The sequence below is a fragment of the Aythya marila genome, assembly GCF_965140915.1.
Source record: "Aythya marila genome assembly, chromosome: 2".
NCBI classification, from domain to species: Eukaryota; Metazoa; Chordata; class Aves; order Anseriformes; family Anatidae; genus Aythya; species Aythya marila.
Window position 1 is genome coordinate 143321686 of NC_139043.1, and position 22551 is coordinate 143344236.

Sequence of the window (22551 nt, forward strand, 5' to 3'; positions counted from 1 at the left end):
CCTTTTTAAAAATAACTGAGCAATGAGGAAATATAGAACAAATGGATCTGCCCCAATGTTTTATTTACAATACTTGCCTCTATTCCTTCTCATCTTTTCACTGTACGGGTATGATTGCATGTATAAAGTTTCATAATGACAGCTTGCTTCAACTCCTAAAGCCACACAAGTGACAATCCCAACTCTACATTCACATTTTAGAGGATAAAGCAACACAGTTTTGACATTTAAGTAGAGCAAGTCTGAAAAGACAGGCCACCTCAGGCTATAACATGAATCCAGATGAGAAACGTCACAAAGTTAATGCCACACACAGGCACACACACACAAAGAAGTTATGAACAAGGCACTCACAAAGAGCAGCCCACTTCATTAGCTTGATATTATTATGCCAAGCTTATTCCATCAAGCAAAAAATTTAGTTTGGGGTGGGGTTATTTTGCCAGTTCTTTGTTAAATCTGAAAAATGCCCAACTCACGTTAAATAAAGCTCTTGTAATCAGATTTAGGAAACCAACGGCTGATTTCACTACATTCAGAGCTCTACACTCCCTCTTTTTACTGTCTATCCCTAGCACAGAAATGGTTTCCCATCCATCAATCCAACAGGTACAGCTCACATAGTAGAGAGAGGCTCCATTATATTAAATCACCAATGTATCTCATTCCAATTTTCCACTAGAATAAGTCTTTTGCAAGCAAAGACAAGCCTGATCTGCCTGTGTTCCGTGTCAGCTACATGAGCCCATTCTCATCTGGAAGCTCTATTGCATCACTAAGCTCGTTCATGCCTAAGCTTGTAAGATCTCTTCCGAGTTTCACGTACTTGAGCTTTCAATACAGGGCAGATCTGCATCTGGTGAGGTCAAAACAGGGCAGAGTCAGATTGCTTTTGTAAGTGAAAGGCTGGGTAAACACATTTTTAGCTGAGCTTTGCCTCAAAGCCCATCCAAAATTTGGTGGTCTTTACACCGACTGGATGATTCCAACTAAGCACAAGCCTGTTCTCCAAGGGCTCAAGAGAAATCATCAATGCACTTGATCACCAGCCCCAAAACAGACTACAAATAACAGTGATTTTCATAGAATACCCCAAGGTGGGAAGGACCCACTTGGATCAGAGCCCAAAGAGAGACAGACTTTAATCAATGCCAGCTTGAACTCGATCTAGTTAATAGAGTTAACAACTGGATCGAGCTGATAAAGACAGAATGAAATGAGCGTAAGGTGTTCTTATTCATAACTAGGTATTTTAGACAAATATCCCAATGGAGAATTCATACCAAACCTTTATTGTTAAGGCTACTGCTCAAAACATTTAATGCTATTTTGTTCGAAAAGTGAAATACCTTGTAACTGTATGCATATTATTTGTAAGATTTACTATATTGATGACAGTAGCAAATACTCTTACTGTACCTAGCCTTTTTTGGTCCTTAAAAAAAAAAAAAAAAAAAAAAAAAAAGGATAGATGGCAACAGTCATTTATTTGCACTACTAGCTCCCAAAGTACCAGATTCAGTAACAATGACATTTTTCATCCCCTCAAAAAAACTGCTTTTAGGCAGGTCAGTAAGACTGATAGGGCTTTTAAAGAATCTCTCCCAAACTACTAGTATTTTTTAAAAAAAAATATTCTCTCATATTAGATACATTTTTAACTAGAACAATATGTGACAAATTATTGTTCTATCCCTGAAGGGTCTGGAGCACACACATTCACCTGCACTTCACAGTCACGTCTATTGCACACAAAGAAATAGCAAAACTCTCATCAGCTTATGAACGGATGCAGATGCTTCATTTGTCTTTATGATTCACCTATGAAGTGTGTTTATTCACTGACATACCAGATATGGAAGAACTGACAGAGTATTTTTCTTAAAATTAGTTAACAGTTTGTTGAACTCAGTTGTCCATATAAACATCCATACGTTTAAACCTTTCTCTTCCTTTACCTGCTCCAGGAAACAAATAAACAAGTTACCAAAAAGAAAAGAAAAAACAAAAACCCTATCCATTGCCATTCTGGTTGCTACTCAAATCATTCACAAAACAGGTCTTCACAAAGCCTGAAAAAGAGCATTTTCATTATTTATCATTATCTTCACACAGAGAGAAATAAAATAGTGCAGTGTCCATGATGTGTGCGCAAAAACTCCACAGCAATACCTCCCTTCTGTAACACCCACTTCCTTAGACTTATTTTTGCACCTTTGTATGTCTTTAACAGGATGATGAATGCTTTTTATGCAGTAGTCAGGACTTCAAAATGCCTGGATTCTTAAAGACTCACCAAAATAAGTAAGGATCCCGTTCTACTCACTTTAGATATTTCTGGTTCCACTTGTTGCTTTTTGGGGGTCTCTTTTGACTCGGGCCCTTTCGGAGCACTGGTGTTCTTCGCAGAGGGCGATTCACCTCCTTCACCTTCAAGTTGCAGATTAATGCCTTCTGTGGGGACAGGGTGATCAATACCATTCGGATTCAGATTGCAATGGATAGCTTGGGGAAAAAAGACAAAACACTGCTTAGGAAAGAAGAACCCAAATGTTGCAAGCATTTATCACAAAGTACTAAGAAATGCCATACAGTAACAGAGTTATGACAGATAATGGCAAAAACACTGTCCATAGCTTGACACGGATCCAGGGTGAGATATTTGAGGAAGAAAATGCAAGGGAATGCAACACTGTATAAGGCTATTCTGTGCAAGTTTCTATGTCAAAATATATCCTCCTGGCATCACTACGGAGTCCCCTAGCTTACAACTTTTACTAGTGTAGAACAATCTATCTCATGTATTTATCCTTCAGTCACACTTTTTTTTTCTCTTTTCTAGTCAAGTAAGTTGAAGTTTTTCTATTGCATTTTCCATTACCTATAACATGCAAGGCTCTAACCAACATGGGATAAGTAAGCTGTGCACAGAGAGTCGGTCTGTGCATAGAGTAATGCCTTACCCAGCTGATTATCTCCCCTTCAGCATTTTGTTCCACTGCAAATCACCACCCACACCCTCCTAACAAGCAAGAGGGATGTACTCTCTAGGAGCACATAATGAGGTGTGGACTAATGATAGCAGAATAAGGAAAGCAGCCAGAGGGGGGGAAAAAAGAAGAAAACAAATGCAAACCATCCCACAGAAATGCACATTTAGAGCTATGGTGGTGGTTTAATTGTTTTCTGCCTGGAATTTCACAGTTCCAGCACTCACGGAGAGAAGCAGCCTTAACAACCTCCTTGGCACACGCAGAGATTTTAAGACGTACGGATCCTGAGGCAACTTCCCTTTGATGCACGGATCCGATTTTTGTATTCCTGCTCACGGGTAACTGCGCTACGTCTAGCGCAGCTCCCTTAATGGCCCCAGCTTCCTCCTTCTTATGCTGTGGTGAGATATTTCACAGCCCCAGATAGAAACCCAAAAAACAATGTGAAACTGAAATAAAAGCTGCCCTTTTACCCGTGCTTGGCTTAGACGCAAAGGGTGGGGAGCAGGGGAAGGAATGGGAACTGCCAGTTTTAGCAGCCGTGTGAACGGCTCCGAAAGCCTCTCACGGAAAACAGGCCCCAGCAGGCTCAGAAAGCAAAGGGTCCTACAACCCACTGAATATCCATACACCTGAAATCCAAATCCTAACTGAAAACTTTGGGCCTAAATAATAGAAATTTCTTGGTGCAGAATTAAAGCGAACCCAGAACACCAAAAATTTGCCTTTTCCCCTTGGGATTTCACAAACACCCAAATACTTGTAAGCAACGGGTGATTTGTACAAGGACCACAGTAACTACATCTGCACGTTAAGGACGGAAACTTATTCTAGGTTCAAGCCAAGAGAATATTATGAAGGGTATTTCATTAACAACACTGAGTGATGGAAAGAAGAATTGCCACGTTGTATTACAAACTGCATTGTCTCTAGAAGAATGAAAAAAAAATACCTGTCGCTGGTCCACAGAAAACCAGTATATTAAAGTAAAAATTGGAAGGGAACTAAATTTCACTCTTGCTATAAGAGAACCTAAAGGAAAGGAGGTCTGCAGCAGTCTGCATGGCTCATATCTGCCATCTTCTTGTCTCATTTCAGCAGGCCAGGCATCTGCAATTTCTTCCTAGAGAGCTGTTACAGAGCCCAGTTTCCCAAGGCAGCTCTGAACAGTTCTTCTTTAAGTCTAGCTGCAGCTCTTTTATTTGAAAGCCTCTCTTCCTTCGTTCAAACCGATTCTGGAGCTCGGCTGCAGGCAGAGCAAAACCCAAGTCTCCTCGTTCTGACATCACCTCTCACTGCTGAGGAGGGAGAACAGACGGCTGTCTGCAAGGCACTCCTCTCCTCCTACTGCTTCTCCCAGCCACACCACTCAGTCAATCCAAAATACAAACACTTCAACCTTAATAATCTCAGGAGAAGCATTTCCTAACTTTTGAGCCCTTTATTTCTAGATCCACGCCGTACCTACCTCTCCCTGGATTTTACTTTTATCATGGCTACAAGACCGCAGTGGAGCTAAACTTGAACGCAGCTGCTTGATTTTTCCCTTACTTTCCTTGCAACAGAAAGAAATGTCAAAACCCTTTTACTTCTGCAGCGAAGCTTACAGGCTTCACCTGCTCTGGCTGCGTGGCCATTATGTTCCCATACCACAAGCCTGACAGACTTATGATGGAGTCTTTAACACTTTTCATCTCCCAAGGGAGGTTTCAAAGGGAGTGTTGTGTGGTTTATATTTACATTCTAGTGTGCGTTAGGACACTAAAAAATTCCCTCTCCCCTAAATCATACTCACCCGTCATGATCTATCTCTTCTAGATCATATTTACCTGCCTGAAAGAAAAAAAGTAATTACTAATGACTACTTTACCCTCCAGACTACAGAAAAAATAGATGTGATCCACCGAGACAGACTTTTCCATGGCCCAATACATACGGAAGCTGTCCTATTAGCAGTCAGATTTAAGACTGCAATTCCCCTCCTGCACAAAAAGAAAGGGAGATACCCTAACCACCCCGTAAAAGCACTCCCTTCCAGCACACCCTGCGCAAGCAGAGGCTGGAAACTAGCAGTGAACGATGCCTGGTAAGGAATGGGGGCCATAAAGTAAGTATCAAACTGTCTTTCCTGCAATGATCTTACCTAGCCCAACAGGAAGACTCCTGAGCACACCTTCCAAACACTCACACACCACAGCAGCATCCAGAAACGTGCAGCTTGTGGCTGCCAGCCTCCTTCCAGTGCTCACCAGAGAGAAATCACAAAGCCCAGTGGGACTCGAGCTGGCTGGAAGAAGGCTGCCAGCAGCAAGCTTCCTGTGGATTGCAACCCCTCCCTTCCCAGTGGCCCCAAACAATACAGATTCGGGGGGAGGATGGGATGCACGACAAGGAAAGCCTTCTAGGTTACAGCATCAATTTGCTGTGCAGCACGGGGAGCAAGCGACCCAGCTTTCTGGTAACGTGGTAGCATAACCACGTTATCCAAGCTTTAGGATCCGGGAGGAAAAATAAATTGGAGAGGCTGCTGGCAACTGCATGTGCTCCCATTAGCTTTTCATTGAAAAGATGTGACTGTTCAAAAGAAACACGGACTGCCTCAGAAAAGACTTTTCCGAAGTTATCAGCGTTAGGGTGGGAGAAAGAAACAACTTTTTAATGTATTTTCTGGGACGAGAGGGAGAAGGGAAGAGTTCAACTCTCCTTCTTCACCCCCAGCACAGTCTTGGCTTACCACTAAGCCTGGACTGGCAGCCTCAGCACTGGGAGACCGGAGGAGAACATGCAGAAGTGAGAATAAATATCACCTCGGTCACTTGGCAAAGCTAATATCTGTCAGGAGGCATCATCAGGTGGCCAGCTCTGTTGCTTTTTCTCCAGTGCTGCCTCCAGCTCTCAGCTAGGAGACAAAGAAGGAAAGAGCATCCTCTTGCACTCTGTTACTTTCCATTAGCAGACAGAAATCCCCTATTTTCATTTCTAGAGCAGGCAGAGCTCTCACTTTTTTTTTAAAGAAACGTCAATACAAACCATAATTGCTCCCCTTCAGGATTTGTTAAAAGCAGGGAAAGAGGTGAAGGTCTGGACGGTAACAGCATTCCCTCTTCTCAGATCAGCACCTTGTATAATTTCAGCCAGATAAGACTGGCTTACAACGTCAGGACTGACTACGCAAAGCTCAAGGGGCTGACAGCTTCCAGGGCTGAAGTCCTCTAGAACTGATCTAAGCAGATCTCAAATCACCAACTTCATTACAGCCCAACTCCTCTGACCCTCCCGGCTGACCCCAAACTGCAGAGCTCATCTCTTCCCGGACGTCTGACAAAGATTCTTCTCTCTAACCATAGACAAAGGAGTTTCTTGCTAAATTACTTGTCCAGGCTCCTACCTCTCTCTACCCTGCCCTTGGCTACCACCACCTTCCCCCACCCTCTGGCATTTCCCTGTCCCACTGCTTTGACAGCAGTCCCAGCACTTCTTCGTTCTGCCAGGTCAAATCCATCTCAGCACTCGTAGACTCCAGAAGCCCATCAGGCCACCAAACCCCACTCCATACCAGTTAATACCATACACGTCAGTAGCATCATTAGATTTTGAAGCAGAACCTAATCTTACTCCATCCATCATCTCTGCATCTCAGTAACAAGTCTCCATCCCATTCCAGATTGCTGAAATTCTCCTTTCCTTTTATGCCCACCAGCAGGACAGCGTGCTGAAAACCCCACCTGACAGCTGATTAATGCCGTGTCTGTCCTCATGCTTCCCAGCAATTGTTGTTTTACTTGGACTGAAAGCTTTCTGTGGTGGGAACGTTCTCCTTTTGGGGCTGGGTGCTCCGTACAGCACTGGAGCGACAAGCGCATGACAAATGGTGCTGGCAGCCACAATGACAGAGATCACAGATTACATTTAGAAAACCGACCATTATTTAAAAACAAAGGTACTCGAGTGCTCTTGTACTCCTACCTCAATGGCAGAGCCAAATCTACAGGAAAATATCTCCTATTCCAGAACTTTAAAGGAAAGGCTGCTTAGATCTGCCAAGTTAGGAGGGTCAGGAACTGTGAGAAAACAGTAAAATGAGCACCCAAAGTGGAAAAACGACCACATGTGCCCTAAAAGACTAGGGAAGGAAGAAAACTAAAGCGACGCAGTGTATTTTTCCCATAGGCTAGAACACAAACCCAGCTCCTTTCTGAGCAGACAGAGCAGGAGAATTTGTTGCCCTCCAGAAGCTGATGGGGAGCAGAGCCCCGCGCCCACGCAGCTCCCCTCCGGCACGTGTACACAGCTCTGAAGGAGCTCGCAGGGTCAGCGAAGGCTCTGCTCCCCTAGCTGCCTTCCTCCCCTCCACGTCTGCCTCACGGACAGCAAGCAGCCAGGAGACAGCTTGTCTGAGCACGCCTGATGGTACACAGCAGTCACCAAGAGCCACAGCAAGCTGCTGGCATCTGGGAGGAGGCCCGGCATTTGTCTAGAGGATACTCCGAAAACCTTGAGACAAGCCTTAAGGCACTCTTCAGAAGTCAGCCTTGATACATCCAAAGTTTCGCGTGGCCAGATGGGGAGTCAGGCTCTCCATCTGGGGGCTCAAGGCGTAGCAGATCAAACCCAGGATCAATCACTACCTCTGTGTGCTCCGCTGCCTGCCGCGTCAAATGTTTCTGAGCTACTTGTTTCAGTGGGAACACTGCTGGCTGCTCAAAATTTTAAGGAGATCAATTAAGACTGCATTAAAGCATACTTGGCAAGTGCTGGAGTTGCATGCAATAACAATTGCTCTATTCTGAAAAGCGATCTGGTAAAAATAGCATCTTCTTACTCATCTGCCCTGTTCTGCGTGCATCACAGTCATGTGCTAGCTTTTGCTCTCTAGAGACAAGAAGCGCACACAGGAGACACCCATCCGACCTCTGAACCATTAGAAAACTTTAAAATGTAAAACACTTGCAAACGTCCAAGCTCTATTTCATGTATTTGTGCCATAAACTTAGCTGCACAATGCCAGGAGCTGTGTTGACAAAATCCACCTTTCCATCTTTGCTCGGTTCTTCATCAAAGGCCAATCAAATCTCCAACCATCCAAATTCTGCAGTCAGCTCTTTCTGCCAGGCTCCTGCACACTTCCAGGTGCTGCATTTCAATACTGAGTGGTCAAACAGCAACCACTGGGCTTTTTGCTTGGTATCACTCACAATCCACTTCAATTATATTGATCAGAATCAGGGAGGCATTGACACAGAACAGATCTTGCTCCAGACAGATGGCTGCTCGCATTGACCGAGCAAGAAAGAAGGAGTTGCATCAAAGCCCTTCCCCAATTTCCAGAAGCTGGTACTGCATTAGTAATTCTAAACACCCCTAGAAAATATAGGATTATTCCCAAGATTGTCAAACCTGAGCAGTTGTTACCACTTCTACAATTTTTAAAAGGATAAAAAAAAAAGATTAAAACCACCAATACAGATGACCTTAATTGGTGCCACAAAATATAGGAAACTTTGACTGTTTTATCTAGCAGGAACTTTTCTCACAGTAATCTGTTTCTGTAACTCCTGTGGATGGTCCACCCGCCTCATCAAAATGTTCCTAGTTTGAGAAACTGTCTGGCTTTTGCCTGCAGGAATTACCTCTCCATGCAGTGCAACCTCCAGCTAACGTAAACCCACACAGTCCCACCAATTCATCACTTTGGGCCAGCTGAAGCTGTAGTCAAAGCCTCACACGAATCCATCCTGCTGCTTATGTTGCCATCCAGGTTGCTGGCATCCTGCTGAGGAAGTACCTTCAAAATCTTGCCTAGATGTTTCTCCAATCTGCTTGTCTAACGGTCTCAGCAGCATTCACTCAGACCTAGAAGCCCCAAGTCAGTCAGCATCTGTTCTGCTTTGATAATGTGGACTTACCAGAAACCTTCTTGACAGGTGAAGCCCTGAAGTATTTTGCTAAAGTAATACCAACGCCAAGTTGCCTGTTTCTGCTGGTCAGCATCAGGAATGAGCACGAAACAAATACAAACAGGCTGTGCCAAAACCCAGGGCTGAGCTGCGGGGAGTTTTGCAAAGTGGTCCTAGCAATGAGCTGCACCAGGTGGTTTGGGTTCAGAGCTCAGGCTGGCAGGGAGAGCAAGAGAGCAAGACAAAGCCTCAAGTACCCACATCCCCAACGTGGCTTGCAGCTCTCTAGCTAGGCAACTGAGTAGCGATGTCATGGTACCACAGCAATTAATACCACAAGCCATTCACTCTCTCCAAAAAAACAAACAAACAAACAAAAAAAAAAAAAACAAAGAATGCCCAAAACTAAAGGCAAAGGCAAAAGCAAAAAGGGAAAAAACATTACTCAGCTGCCTACACTCCACATACCTCCCTTACACCTCAGCTGTAAGAGGCAGCTGATGAGTTTTGTGTAGCATCAGAAATATATCACAAAACCAGAACAAGTATCTCAGCAGTTTCAGTCTGAATCAAACTGAGCAAATAATTCTGTAATTTAATTGAAGCTCATGCAAATCTTAGGGGTATAAAGAGGATAAATACTCCCTACTTGTCTACTGAACAGGAACACCAAGTCCAAAACAAGAAATCTTCTTTTGTTATACATTAAGTTTGCCTTTAAAGACCCTCGTCCCACCAGGATTTATATGCACTCGAGTCTACTCAGTTAAAGAAATTTGCTCTTGCATTTTTGAGAATTTTCCTACTGGAAACTACTCATTTATTTTATGTAAGGCAATTCCTTCACTTTCCATCTCTGATTTCACAGATTGTATTAACGCTGTAAACCAAAAGCTTTCTGTTCCACCTGCTCTTCGGGACGCAGCCTGCACTGGCTATCACTAGACAGGCCCCAGAGCCTCAGCAAGGCAAGGTCTGCCTTTTGTAACAGCCACAGGCCCGCGTGATGAAAAGCAGAGACAAGGGCTGGGCAGCCAAATTATTTCTGAAGCATTTTTTCATTCTATTTTAACAAATGTGCAATTGGTGCGAGCAGCTCTTGAATTCACAATGGCAACAGAGAGGCTCATTGAAAAATGGGCCAGTTCAGTGGGTAAGGCAAGTCTATCATAAACCCTGGGCAGGTATATAGGACGAAAATGGTGACAAAGACAGGGAACTAGCGAGCTATGCAATTAGCTTATAGTAAAAGGGATCTTAGTGGGGAAAAAAAAATAATAAAGGTCAATAAGTAACATGCATCATGTATATACAAGAACATATAATGAACTCTCTTATGCTGTAATCCACTGTTTGAAGTATGTTTTGCAAAGTGATCTTACCCTTAGTTAATAAGGCGGCTTATGCCAGCATCTGCAAAGCTTCTGCTGAAAAGTGAACAACTCTGGATTTCAGACAGGTTTGTGAGATGCACAGCTTTGCAGTCAAAGAGGATGTTGCAGGAGGTAAGAAGCCTGAGCATGAAAAGCACAAATCAGGAGGTAGACAGAGAGGAAGAGAGCTGAATTAATGCTCTCACTGGAGGGAAAGCATCCACCGTACATTGCAGTCAATCACCAAACAACTTGTGCAAACTCCCGACTAGATACCACTGGCTGTTGCCCACTGAGGATTTCAGAGTGAACACAGAAAATAAGATAGAAAAGGGCCTGGAGCACAAGTCCTGTGAGGAGCGGCTGAGGGAACTGGGGGTGTTTAGTCTGGAGAAGAGGAGGCTCAGGGGAGGCCTCATTGCTCTCTGCAACTGCCTGAAAGGAAGGTGTGGGAAGCTGGGGGTCGGCCTCTTCTCAAAGGTAACTGGTGATAGGACCAGAGAAAATGGCTTCAAGTTGTGCCAGGGGAGGTTCAGGTTGGAAATGAGGAGACATTTCTGCTCAGAAAGAGCAGTCAGGCACGGGGACGGGTTGCCCAGGGAGGTGGTGGAGTCACCATCCCTGGGGGTGTTCAGGGAGAGGTTGGACGTGGTGCTTGGGGACATGGTTTAGTGGTGACATTGGTGGTAGGGGATGGTTGGAGCAGATGATCTTGGAGTACTTTTCCAACCTTAATGATGCTATGATTCAGCTGGGTGAGAAACAAGTCTTCATTGGTTCCACTACTCCTGGATCAAACTTGTCTTGTGGTCACTAGATGAGCTCCTAAATATTTTTGCTGCAGAGATTAGCGAGCCATAGTCCACCACAACCTCTATTTATATGAATGCCTCCAGTCCCAACCGCACTACTACTTAATTCTGCAACCTACCATGTTAGAGCCCAGTGAGCCCATCCAGCACGTCCCAAGCCCAGCCCAGATGCACACAGGTGTTACAGCATCAGCAGTGCACTGTCCCCCACACACCACAGATTTCATGCCTTTGCACCTAGTGAAAGCTGCTGTCTGCTGAGCACGTGCAACAGAAACGGCTGCAACTCAGCTGTGAACCCAGGCTTTATTCCCCGTCCTACGTACGATGCACAAAGTCATCAAAATGCAGAGGAAGAAACAGTTACCCATTCCCACTAGCATAACTAGTCACAATCTGGCAGCTGACTTCTGTTTCCAGTCCTGGCTTTCTCTCAGCTGCCTGTTAAGTTACCTCTTGTCGGTCCTCAAGGCTGTCCCTTCCCTTGCACATTTAACGAAGGAGCCTGGAAATGCCTTCGTGCCTTCCCCCAGCAAAATTCTTTACCTCCTACAGCTTACTCATACCACTGTGTCCTACTCCCTCCAGTACCACAGCTGACTCTTGTAGTGACAAACCATTAGCTGAGAGCATGCAATTATTTTGCTGGAGGAAAATCCAGGAGAAAGCTTCTATTTACACACATTAAAATTACTTTTATTTCTGAAACAGCATTATTAAAGTCTGTTTCTTGCTTTTGCTGGGATATTTTCAGAGAAGCAAATCAACTCAGCTAAATGCTCTCTACCAAAAGAAAACCAAAAACTGCACTAAAGACAGGCTAAAATCCACCCCAAATTTCCTCCTCAAGCCCTTTTCCTTTTCATCCACATATCCCCTGCAAGCATTTTGTATCCTGTAGATGAATGCAGAGCTCACTTCAGCCCATATTCAGTCCTGCTGCCCACCTGCTTGCTTCGCCCAGGAGCAGCACAAAGGGGAGGGAACCTACAGCCTCGATCCAAATCGGGCTCTTTGTGGTGAGTGGGGTTGTTCTGGGTGCACACAAGTCAGATTTTCTCATAAAAGCCATCAGGATGGGTCAGACAAAGTCTAGCCCCATATGCCATCGCTTAAGGGCACACACATGAACTAAACTTGCCTTGGCATGTTAGGAATGACCCAAGGTTGAACTTAGGAATCGTGTAATTTGAAAAACTATTTTTTTTTAAGCACAAAAGCCCATACCTTCATTGTTCTGCCTTGTGAACCAGATCCTTTTTCACCTTCTCCAAACCATTCATTAATGTCTAAGGATTCTCTTTGTGGTCATCTCCTTTCCAGGTTAAAGAATCAGAACCTTCCCTCAGAAAACATGCCCTATCTCTAACCAGCTGATTGCCCTTTCCTGTAGTCTTTCCAGCCCTCTGTCGTTTTGGGGATGTGGCAAGAAAAACTGAATGGAGCACTGAGAATAGAAGAGTAATATCCAAAGAAGTAGTAAAAACTGTTCCTTGCTTCCTTTTTTTTTGAGCTCTTCCTCATAGTTCCTAAATTCCGTTTGCTATTTTGACCATGACCAACCAGACAGTTCCAGAAGACTTCAAAATTACTCAATTTTCTGGCCCTTTCCTCCACCTTTGCCTTTGGCACCTTCCAGAACTACTCCCTCTACATTCCCTGCATGCTTTGAGCACATAATTTAGTGATGAGTAGTTCAATTGTTCATCTTCAAGGCTAAACACCTGTATGCCAGCCAAAGGCAACAGCTTTCACAAAAAATAACTCAACATAGGATTGCTCAGTCCAACCTTTGAGCATCTCTCGTTCACAGAAAGGGTCCTTGCCTCAAAGATCATACCCTGTGAGCAAGAAGAGAGACCAGAGAGATGGGACACAGCCAAAGCATGGAGGCTAAAGCTGTCTCAGCCATGACAACACAGAAAGTTAGCACCAGAACCAGACATAGCACCCCTAACCGATCTGCAGCTCTGACACCGCCTGGCTGCAATGCCTCACCCACAGTGTTTCTTGCTGCTGCTCTCCTGTTGTAACCTTTGTGACAAAGCAGTCCTGCAAAGTCCAAGAGACTGGCTCCAAACAGCCTGCCCTGCCCTCATAAACCGACCCGTGGGAGGAACAAAGCTACACGGCCTCCTTTATGTTACCTACCTTGCTAAAAAAAATAAAAAATAAATAAAAAGAAAAATCCTGTTTTATAAGTTCCATTTAAGAAATAAATGTGGGATCCTACAGTGTCACTACAGGCGTTGTCAGTGCTTTCCAGCAGCACGTTAGGAAATGCAAATAACATCTATCTTCTGTCATTCGCTCTCTCACTTTCTCTTCTTGGTGGAGAAACTTTCAAAGCACCATTCTTTCCTTCGCCCATACATCACCACCACCAGCAGCCAAGTTTGATCCTTGGGATGGGATTCCATTGCATCAGAACAGCCAATTTATATCAATCAATGTCCTCCTGGAGCTTTGGAGTTTTCCAGGTGTTTTAAAGGGTAAGAACAAACAGTCATGGAACTGGTTGACCTGAAAACACTTCTGAATTTTCAGGTACACTCTTGTGCTACAGCAAAATCTCCTCCAAGGAAAACGCAGTGATATGCCAAGCCCAAACTGCCTGATTCCTGCCTAATGTGAGTTCATTTCTAAAAGCAGGTAGAGGAAAACGAGCACACAACCTGAAATCATATCCCCTTGCCACTCAGTCTAAACTCACCCAAGGTGACTTTAGCATAGTGCCACTCTTCATTGCACCAGATTAATTTGGGGGTGTCTGATTGCCACAATGCACCTGTTGATGAGAGCCTGCAGTCCAAAACAGACTTCTGGCTTTAGACAGTAACAGTATTCCTCTGGAGAAGGATCATTAACTATCTGTCTTTTCAAAGATGCAGGAACTGCAACAGAGCTGACTTTTCAAAGGTAGATCTTTCCTCTCTGAGCTGCTAAGGAGTGGTTCAGAGGAGGACAGAGGAGCACATGGCCACCAAGCTGTGTGCACACTGAGGCAGGGGCACGAAGGGAAGCCTTATCCTCCAAAATCAGGCTGCTGCTGAGCAAGAAAGAGGAGCACAGATGTTACTGCCCAACAGGAACACAGCCATGTGGAAGGGGGTGGAAGAGGAGCTATGTTCCAGCCTGGAAACCCATAACTGCTGAGGCATTTTTACAATAAACAGTCACCAAGCAACATACAGAAGCAGCACAAAGATCAAAGGCTGCAGTTCAGGTCTTCCTCTTGCCTGTCCTGTGCGTGCTTCCAACACTGGTCCTATCGATCTCCTCTGCTACAATCTGAGGGGACACTTTGAGCCGGAGAGGCAGACACATATATCAGCTCTGCCTCCAACTGGCAGCTCTTTCCAAGCTTTCCTGAGCCCTTCAAGCTAAGGAGTGGTTGGAAACTATTAAAGAAAACAAGCACTGATGGAAGCACAGACCTTTTGGATGGCAGGATTTGTGACTTCTTTGCTAGGCAAGGAGTTAAGTGTGCTGAAAAACCACATATTAGATCAGATTCCATGACGTCTTAGGTGTGCAGATATCTGGTCTGAGCCTGGAGTGGGTTTAGGAACAAGGAAATGCCGAATAACTGAAAACTTGTTAAGACAGTTGTACTTTTGAGCACCCTGTGGGACAGCATGATGGGCGCCTACACTAAAACTAGAAGCTCCCTTTCTGATGGTCCTGAACTTGCTTTAACAGTCTTGGCAGCGCTGGCACTGCAAGTTATGAGCTCACCGTATCGCAAGGCTCTGAGGAAACACATGGCAGCACTCAATATCCGCCGGGGCTGGCTGAGCACTGCAAGCTTTCCACCCAGGTGTATCACACTGCTGAAATTCAGGACTGCTCTGACAGAAGTCAGTTACAGGCTGCAAAAAAACTTCAAGTCTTGCAGCAGTTAGCCTTGGCTCCAGACCCCGTTACACTCCCAACTCCTTCGAGCCTCCAGTCTCCTTCAGGACTGCCACAGGGCAAGGCCAGAGCCTTTCTGTCAATGTTCTCCAGCAGGCAGATCCACCACTGCAGAAGAGCCATAGGACAGGAAAGAGTTTATTTTTCCATCAGTTTTCAGGAGGAAACTAGCAATGAACATATGCATATACTTTCCAAAGCACACGCATGGAAGAGAAGGCATTAGACCAAGCTTCACTGAACACTCGCTAGGCAATAATTCCGTGACATAATTAGCACTTTTTTTTTTTTTTTTTTTTGCTCAGAAATCTCCAAGATGCTGCAGGTCAGAGCTGCAGGGGAGCTGACAGAACTGTGTGGGATTACCTGCACACATACATTAGCTGCTGGCTGCTGTCAGTCTCTTGCTTTCCTGTGCAAGAAGCATTGTGGGGGGGAAGTCACCATTCTCTCTTCCCCTTTTCCTCTGCTGCACAAGAGCAAAAATTATAATAATATATTTTTGAGAACACTGTTGCAGGGATCAAAAGCCTTTTTCAACTGGCTCTGACCTAGTTCTTTCATTCTTACTAGAGGGAGGAAAACACTTAAAGGAACATTGTCAAAACTGCTAGGTCTAAAATTAGCCTTACCTTGGCAGTGCTCCCATCTAGATGGGCTCGTGTTAAGGAGAGCAAACTCTCTCTCCCCACACAGACTCTGATATGTTCATCCATCCCAAGCACTGATACTATGAGCCTGAAGGACCACCCAGGCCACGAGATCTCTTTCAGGACAAGTAGGGCAAACCAAGATCAAACTATTTTGGCTGAGTCCCTCTGAACCCCCGCTCAGGTACGCGTTATGCAACTGCCAAAGAACTCTGGGATCCTCCAAATTCCTATTTCATATTTGCAAATCCATCTCTGTCAGCTATTCTGGTAAAAAAAAAATAATAAAAAATTGGGATGTTTTCTTTAAGTAAACTGCTGGACATTTGTTACCATAACTAAACTCCAGCAATTCGTCCTAAGACAGCATTAAAAATAATCAAACCCGAGGAAGATTTCAACAGGTTGTTAAAATAAAGTCCGATTTTTTTTTTCCCCTAAAGATTCTCCTCAAACTATATGTTACAAAATGCTGCCATTTCAGCCACACGGAGCGCTTCTGAAATGAAAGAGGGTAAAAAAAAAAGTCTCTGGGTTGGTGGCTGAGGCTGTTTTCCCCAGAACAATAGCAGTGGCAGCGCTGGTCAGGCAGCGGATGCTGGCTCCGGCCAGGAACTCCCATGCTCCAGGACCTGTGGTTCCCTCCTGCCCCCAGGGACCCCCCCACTCCCTGCCACTCATGTCCTAGAGCCAGCCGCCTGCGAGCCCGCACGAGAAGCAAGCAGGCCTGGCAGTCCAGAAGCCTCGTGACACTAAAAAAAATAAATAATAATAAAAAAAAAGCTCTGAAGTCCCAGGAAGTCCACGCTAGCCAAGCTCCCAGCTGAGCCGGAGAGGCTGGACACATTCCACTTAAGCCAGGTTTTCAGGGCCCTCCTTATTACCAGGCTTCCAGAGCTGATGTGCACAAGGTTATGCTCTCAAGGTCCCAAGCAGCAAAGCAGGAAAACATTTTTTTCCAACAAAAACAAACAAATCAACTAAAAAAAAAAAAAAAAAAAAAAGCAGTTTGTGTTCCCTAAGTCCAAGACATCGAGTTCAGCAAATTGGCATTTTTTCTCCAAAACTCTTTAAATTTGGAAAATTCCACAGCAGCTTTGCTTTTGCCTGGAGTGCAATCCACATGGTGTAGTGACAGGAGCCATGAGGAACACGGGGTGAGCTGGGCTTCCCTAACAAAAGGGCCACGTGTTACCTGCCAAGAGGCACAGGTCATGAAAAGCACACGGCCCACGCCCAGGGCTCCGATATTGTGGAGCATGCATTAAGATAAAAGCACGCTATTAAGCGCCTTTGCACAAAGAAGCCCAGTCCCAAAAGAAAATTAAGGGTAAGAAAGGGACATAAACGTGCACGCACTGCATTGACAGAAAGTAGTCACGGCCACAAGGCTCCTTGTGCTGGAGAAGTAAGGAATCACCTCGCTGTGCTAGGGAGAGGGACGGAGCTGTGCAGCAGCACAAAGGCAAGAAAAGTCGAGGGAGGAAGCAAACAAAGCGAGGGGAAAGTGGGACATGCAGACACGAAGGCCTCTTTTGAGAGCCCACAGCATGGATGCATCCTGGAGAGAGGAAACGGGAAGAAAGGGTTAAAGAGGAAACAAATCCCAAATCAGCTCGGGAGAAAGGAGAGGCACTGCTTCCCAAAGGTTTAGCAGAGCTTTCCTTCATTAATATTTACCAAGCTTTTCGAGATTCTCAGATGGAAGGCACTGCAGATATGACAGGAATTATTACAGACCTGAAAAAATCTAGCAAACAGACTGAGAAGGGCTCCAAGTGAATAAAGGAGGATGACACACAGAAAGAGGGGTTGCTGCTGGCGTATGAACCATCTGGTGCATGGCAGTCCATTTCATTTACTTACCCACTACCAGGCACGCATGCGTGGTTCACACTGCTAAGTTTTTGCCACAGCAGAAGAGATGCTTTTATCCAGGACCACTACCTTCCTTCCACCGTTACAGTCTCCAAAACTGCTATTCAGCAAAGCACCCTGGGCATAAAGAATCTGTTTGGCTTAAGGAGAGGCTGAAATCTCGGGACAGGCACCTTTTGAGACACAGGGGTTTTATTTACCTTAATATAAGTTTGCCTAGGAAGTTGGTTCGCAGGGATGCTGAGGTGTCCACTGGCCAAGTTTCAGCTCGGCACTAATTTGTGCTGCTCACTTGTGTACTTTAAAGAGCTTCAGCATGATCCTCATGGACACAGGCGGCCTCAGATGGAGCCACAGATCTCAGCATACCTGAGAAGCAGCTGAACGAGGGCTGCCTGAAGGCGAGCACCCCCAAAACAGCGACATACCCCGAGTTCTGCACAGGGGGTGGCTGCGTGGCTGGTTGTCACACCGTGGACTCCTACGGCTCTCCTGCAGGCACAGAGGAGAGCAAGATGGGCCCTGAACGCTAGAAAAGAGGGAAGTTGAGAGGCAGACAGTGAGGGGGAAGATGTACCTGTCCCCACACACCGACCCACATCGCTCCATGACCTCCCCAAAAGCTGCACGGAGAGGGACCACGCGCCCACCAGAAGACCTCCACAATGCAGCCACCTGTCTCGGGAGCCGGGCTGCTCACTGAGCTCTGTCCCCTTGAATTTGGGCACCTCTTGCTCGGGGAAGGAAAAGGAGGCAAAGGGGGGGGATGGCAGGGGGGCAAGGGGGTAAAAGGGGCACACACGTCCGCGGGCTGGGGGCTCATGACCATGTCAGTGGGGGAGGCACGGAGGGTCGGCAGTGGGGGCAGAAGCCCTGGGGGGTGCTCAGGGCCTTGGGGGAAATTTAGGAAGGAGGGGAGGAAGAGGGGAAGGAGGGGAGGAAGAGGGGAAGGAGGGAGGGAGGGCAGGAGGCGCAGACCCGCCGCCCCCACCCGCCGGGGCGGCACCTCGGGGCCGACCCCAGGGCTCTGCATGCCCCCACCCCACCTGCCTCCCTTCCCACACCCCAGTTTTTTTTTGGGGGGGCGCCCCCCCCACCCCAAACCCCACACCGCAGGTGAGAGCCCGGAGGGGAGGAGACAACGGGCGGGCCCCCGGGGGCAGCGAAGCGAAGGGACGCGGAGCCCTCCTTACCTTCCACCGCCATCCTCCCGGCCTCGCATAGTGCGCCGAGCCCGGTCCCGAGCCCGGTCCCGACCCCAAACCCGGTCCTGGTCCTGGTCCTGGCCCCGGTCCCGGTCCCGGCGGCGCTGCCCCGGCCGCCCCCCCCCGCCCCGCCCGCGCACGGGCTCGGCTCATCTGCAGCCGCCGCGCTCAACCTGCAGCGCGGCCGCTGACAGCCGGGCGGGGCCGCGCCTGCCCTGGGCTCCACGGGAAATGTAGTCCCCGACAGAGCCCCTGCCACCGCCAGGGCCCATGGAGGGGTTGTTGGTCCCGGCATGGGGAGGAGAGAGTGGGGTGGTGGTGGTGGGGGTGTTGTTGGAGGGTGCAGACTGCTAGGGGTTGAGCGCCATGGCGTTGCTGTGCCTAACTGGGCAAAAGGGGGGGTTCTGTTGGGAGAAGGGCACGAAAAGGGCATCGGGAACGTGCCATTGTCGCCTCTGGGTACAGTCATGCCATAGTGTGGGGTCCTCAGTCTTCCTCTGTTCACCATCTTTATCCAGAATCACACAATCAGCTAGGTTGGAAGAGACCTTCAAGATCACCAAGTCCAACCTCTGACCTAACACTAGCCAGTCCTCCACCAAACCATATCCCTAAGCTCTACATCTAAACGTCTTTTAAAGACCTCCACGGATGGTGACTCCACCACTTCCCTGGGCAGCCCATCCCAATGCCTCACAACCCTTTCAGTAAAGAAGTTCTTCCTAATACCCAACCTAAACCTCCCCTGGTGCAACTTTAGCCCATTCCCCTCGTCTTGTCATCAGGCTTATGGGAGAACAGACCAACCCCCACCTTGCTACAGCCTCCTTTAAGGTATCTATAGAGTGCATCCTGTCCCACTCTGACAGGTCAGCCAAAAAATCCCCAAATGGAAGGAGATTAGCAACATCCTAACCAAGTCTTTACTTTGACTCCTCACAAGTCTTATACCACACATCTGTCACACTCAGAACCTGTCCTGAGATGTTTGCTGTCTGAAAAGTGATGCATTTATACTCTTTTTAAGTTTCATTTTGAGATATCAAAAGGATTTTAGAAATTTTAGAAGATTTTTCCCTCAAAACTTTTTTTTTCTTTTTTTTTTTCTTTTTTTTTTTTTTTTCTTTTTTTCCCAGCAAATAGTAGCCTACACAGAGAGACTCTTTGAGTTCCTTCACCCACACAAGTCATTAATGAAATTGAGAGGACAAGAGCAGAGGGATGGAGTATTCAAGGGCATATACATCTGGGGCATGAAAACATTTGCACATGTTCTTTTTATTTGCTAGCACTGGCTATTGCAACTAATGAGCATTATTCAGGACAGGTTATTTTTGCAAAACAAACCTCCACAACTTCAAATTAGAGTGAAAGAATGTAACGTGTGTAAATGAGTGTGGTGTTCATAAATCCCAGGAATTTTGACATTCCTGAAATATCTGAAGTGATTAAAATAAAACTGGGTCTTCATTATTTATTTTATGAAGGAAAACCAGAGCCTATCCAGGACAGCCTAAAAGCTCCAGTCTGGCCTGAAGCCTTCTATTACCAACTTTGCCCTGAAGATCTCACTTATTCTTTGCTCTCATATGCATTTGAACTATTAGCCTTTGTGTTGTATATGAGTCAAGATACAAGCTCCCTCGAGCAGCAGCCTTGTCTTTCATGTATCTGCAAAGCAGTAGGCATACTCACAATGCATTGTGAGTGATTATAATTGAGAGGATTTGCAGAGACTGCAGAAGACAACACAACCACACACCTGATCCCAGCTGCTGTATGAAATGGGCTGATACTCCCGTACTTTCTGTCAAGATAATGGGGTGTTCCTAGGTTTGATTGTTTTCAAATATGTAACACACACAACCTTCAGAAATTTCTTCTTCGCTACATAAACTTTTGTGATCTTAATGACATTTTGTGTTAAGCTTATGTATTCGACTCATCATTATGTATTTATTTAATCATGACGGTATTTGGAGGTAAGTTAGTGCGATTATCTGACTAGTGTATATGTGAAGCATTGCTTTCTTGGTTAGAATGAGTTAGGAGCCATAGTGTGAATAAATCAAGACTTGGAGTTCAGATGGTATGGATGTGGAAAGCTGGAGCCTATCTCCATTAGTATGCAGAATTTCTGACTGGTAACTGCATTTCAGCTGTGGGCCCTGAGGACATCCCTAGTGAGTACAATTTTACTAAGCCCTTTAAAAGCCCTGTAATTTTTAATTACAGCTTTGTGCCTGATGAAGAACAGCAAAATTACGGCTGTGACTAGACAGCAAATAGGGCATGACAGATGTTAAAAGGTATAGTTTTTTATATTTAATGTTACATGATAGCTAGTGAAACCTAGTATTTAACAAAATCTAAAAGCATCAAAAACATCTACAATTCTGGTCAAGACTAGACAAATTGTAATTTAATGTATGTCACTCATTAGAGAAAAGAGGCTGCAAATTGATTCAATTAATATATGGGTAAAGCACAATCTGTTTTGAGCGTAGCTTTCAAAAACATCAGTGAGAGCTAGCTAACTTTCTAAAAACACCCTACTAAATTATAGAGTAGAAAAAGACCAGCTTTCTCAGCTCAGAAAGAGCTATCTCATCACTCTTCCTTGCTTCTTTTTTTTTACCTTGTCTGTCTCCAGACATATTTCTTCTAAACTTTCTCTTAAAAGTATAGCAAACTTCCCTAAAACAAACTTGGTTTGACACAGCAGAAGTCAATTTCCTGTGTACTTTGCTCTAGGTCTGCAGATGAAATAAGCAGTACTGACCAAAAGCTCCTTAGCCATTCAAAACATTTCTAGGCAGGACTTGTGCCAGCTAAAATTAGATGAAAGTACATCCATCAACAGCACAGCTCCACTAGAAGAAGAGGACAAAACCTACATGCAGGGCTTGAATACATCACTACACTATCATCAATCATCATTTTCCTCCTTTTTTTCCCCTTAAAAAATTCAAGTCATGAAGATTTAAGTATCCCTTTGTACTGTGTAGCTTCATGTAAAATACAGTGAAATTCTTACTTGTAAATTTGTAGGGCCAGATCAGATGCATCCGCAGGACCTGAAGGAACTGGCAGATGAAGTTGCTAAGCCACTGTTCTTCATATTTCAGAAGCTGTGGCAGTCTGATGAAGTTCCCGCTGACTGGACGAGAGGAAACATAGCCCTCATTTTTAAAAATGGAAAAAAGAAAGAACAGGGGAACTACAGGCCAGTCAGTCTTACCTCTGTGCCCAGCAAGATCATGGAGCAAGTCCTCCTGGAAACTATGCTAAGACACATGGAAAATAAGGAGGTGATTGTTGACAACCAATATAGTTTCACTAAGAGGAAATGGTGCCTGACAAATCTGGTGGCCTTCTGTGATGGGGTTGCAGCATTGGTGGATAAGGGGAGAGCAACTGACATCATCTACCTGGACTTGTGCAAAGCATTTGACACTGTCCTGCATGGCATCCTTGTCTACAAATTGAAGAGACACGGATATGATAGATGGACCACTTGTTGGGTAAGGAATTGGCTGGGTGGTCACACTCAACGAGTTGTGGTCAACAGCTCAGTGTCCAAGTGGAGATCAGTCACAAGTGGTGTTCCTCAGAGGTCAGTATGCAGACCAGCACCATTTAACATCTTTGTCACTGACATGGACAGTGAGATTAAATGTACCTTCAGCAAGTTGAAGGGCAACTTGATCTAGTGGGAGGCGTCCCTGCCCATGGCAGGGGGGTTGGAACTGGGCATTTTTTAAGGGTCCCTTCCAGCCCAAACCATTCCATGATTCTATCATCTTCATCTGATGACCTTGTTAGTGA

General features: G+C 45.6%; 1 protein-coding gene across 1 annotated transcript in view; it reads right to left on the reverse strand.

The window, feature by feature from the left end:
• Positions 1-18845, reverse strand: part of SAMD12 (sterile alpha motif domain containing 12) — a 174452-nt gene extending 155607 nt beyond the window's left edge. Inside the window, 2 exon segments of the mRNA XM_082755026.1 lie at positions 2327-2505; positions 18712-18845. Coding sequence (XP_082611152.1) covers positions 2327-2505; positions 18712-18724 — 192 coding nt within the window. The 5' untranslated portion in view covers positions 18725-18845.
• Positions 18846-22551: the final 3706 nt, after the last annotated feature.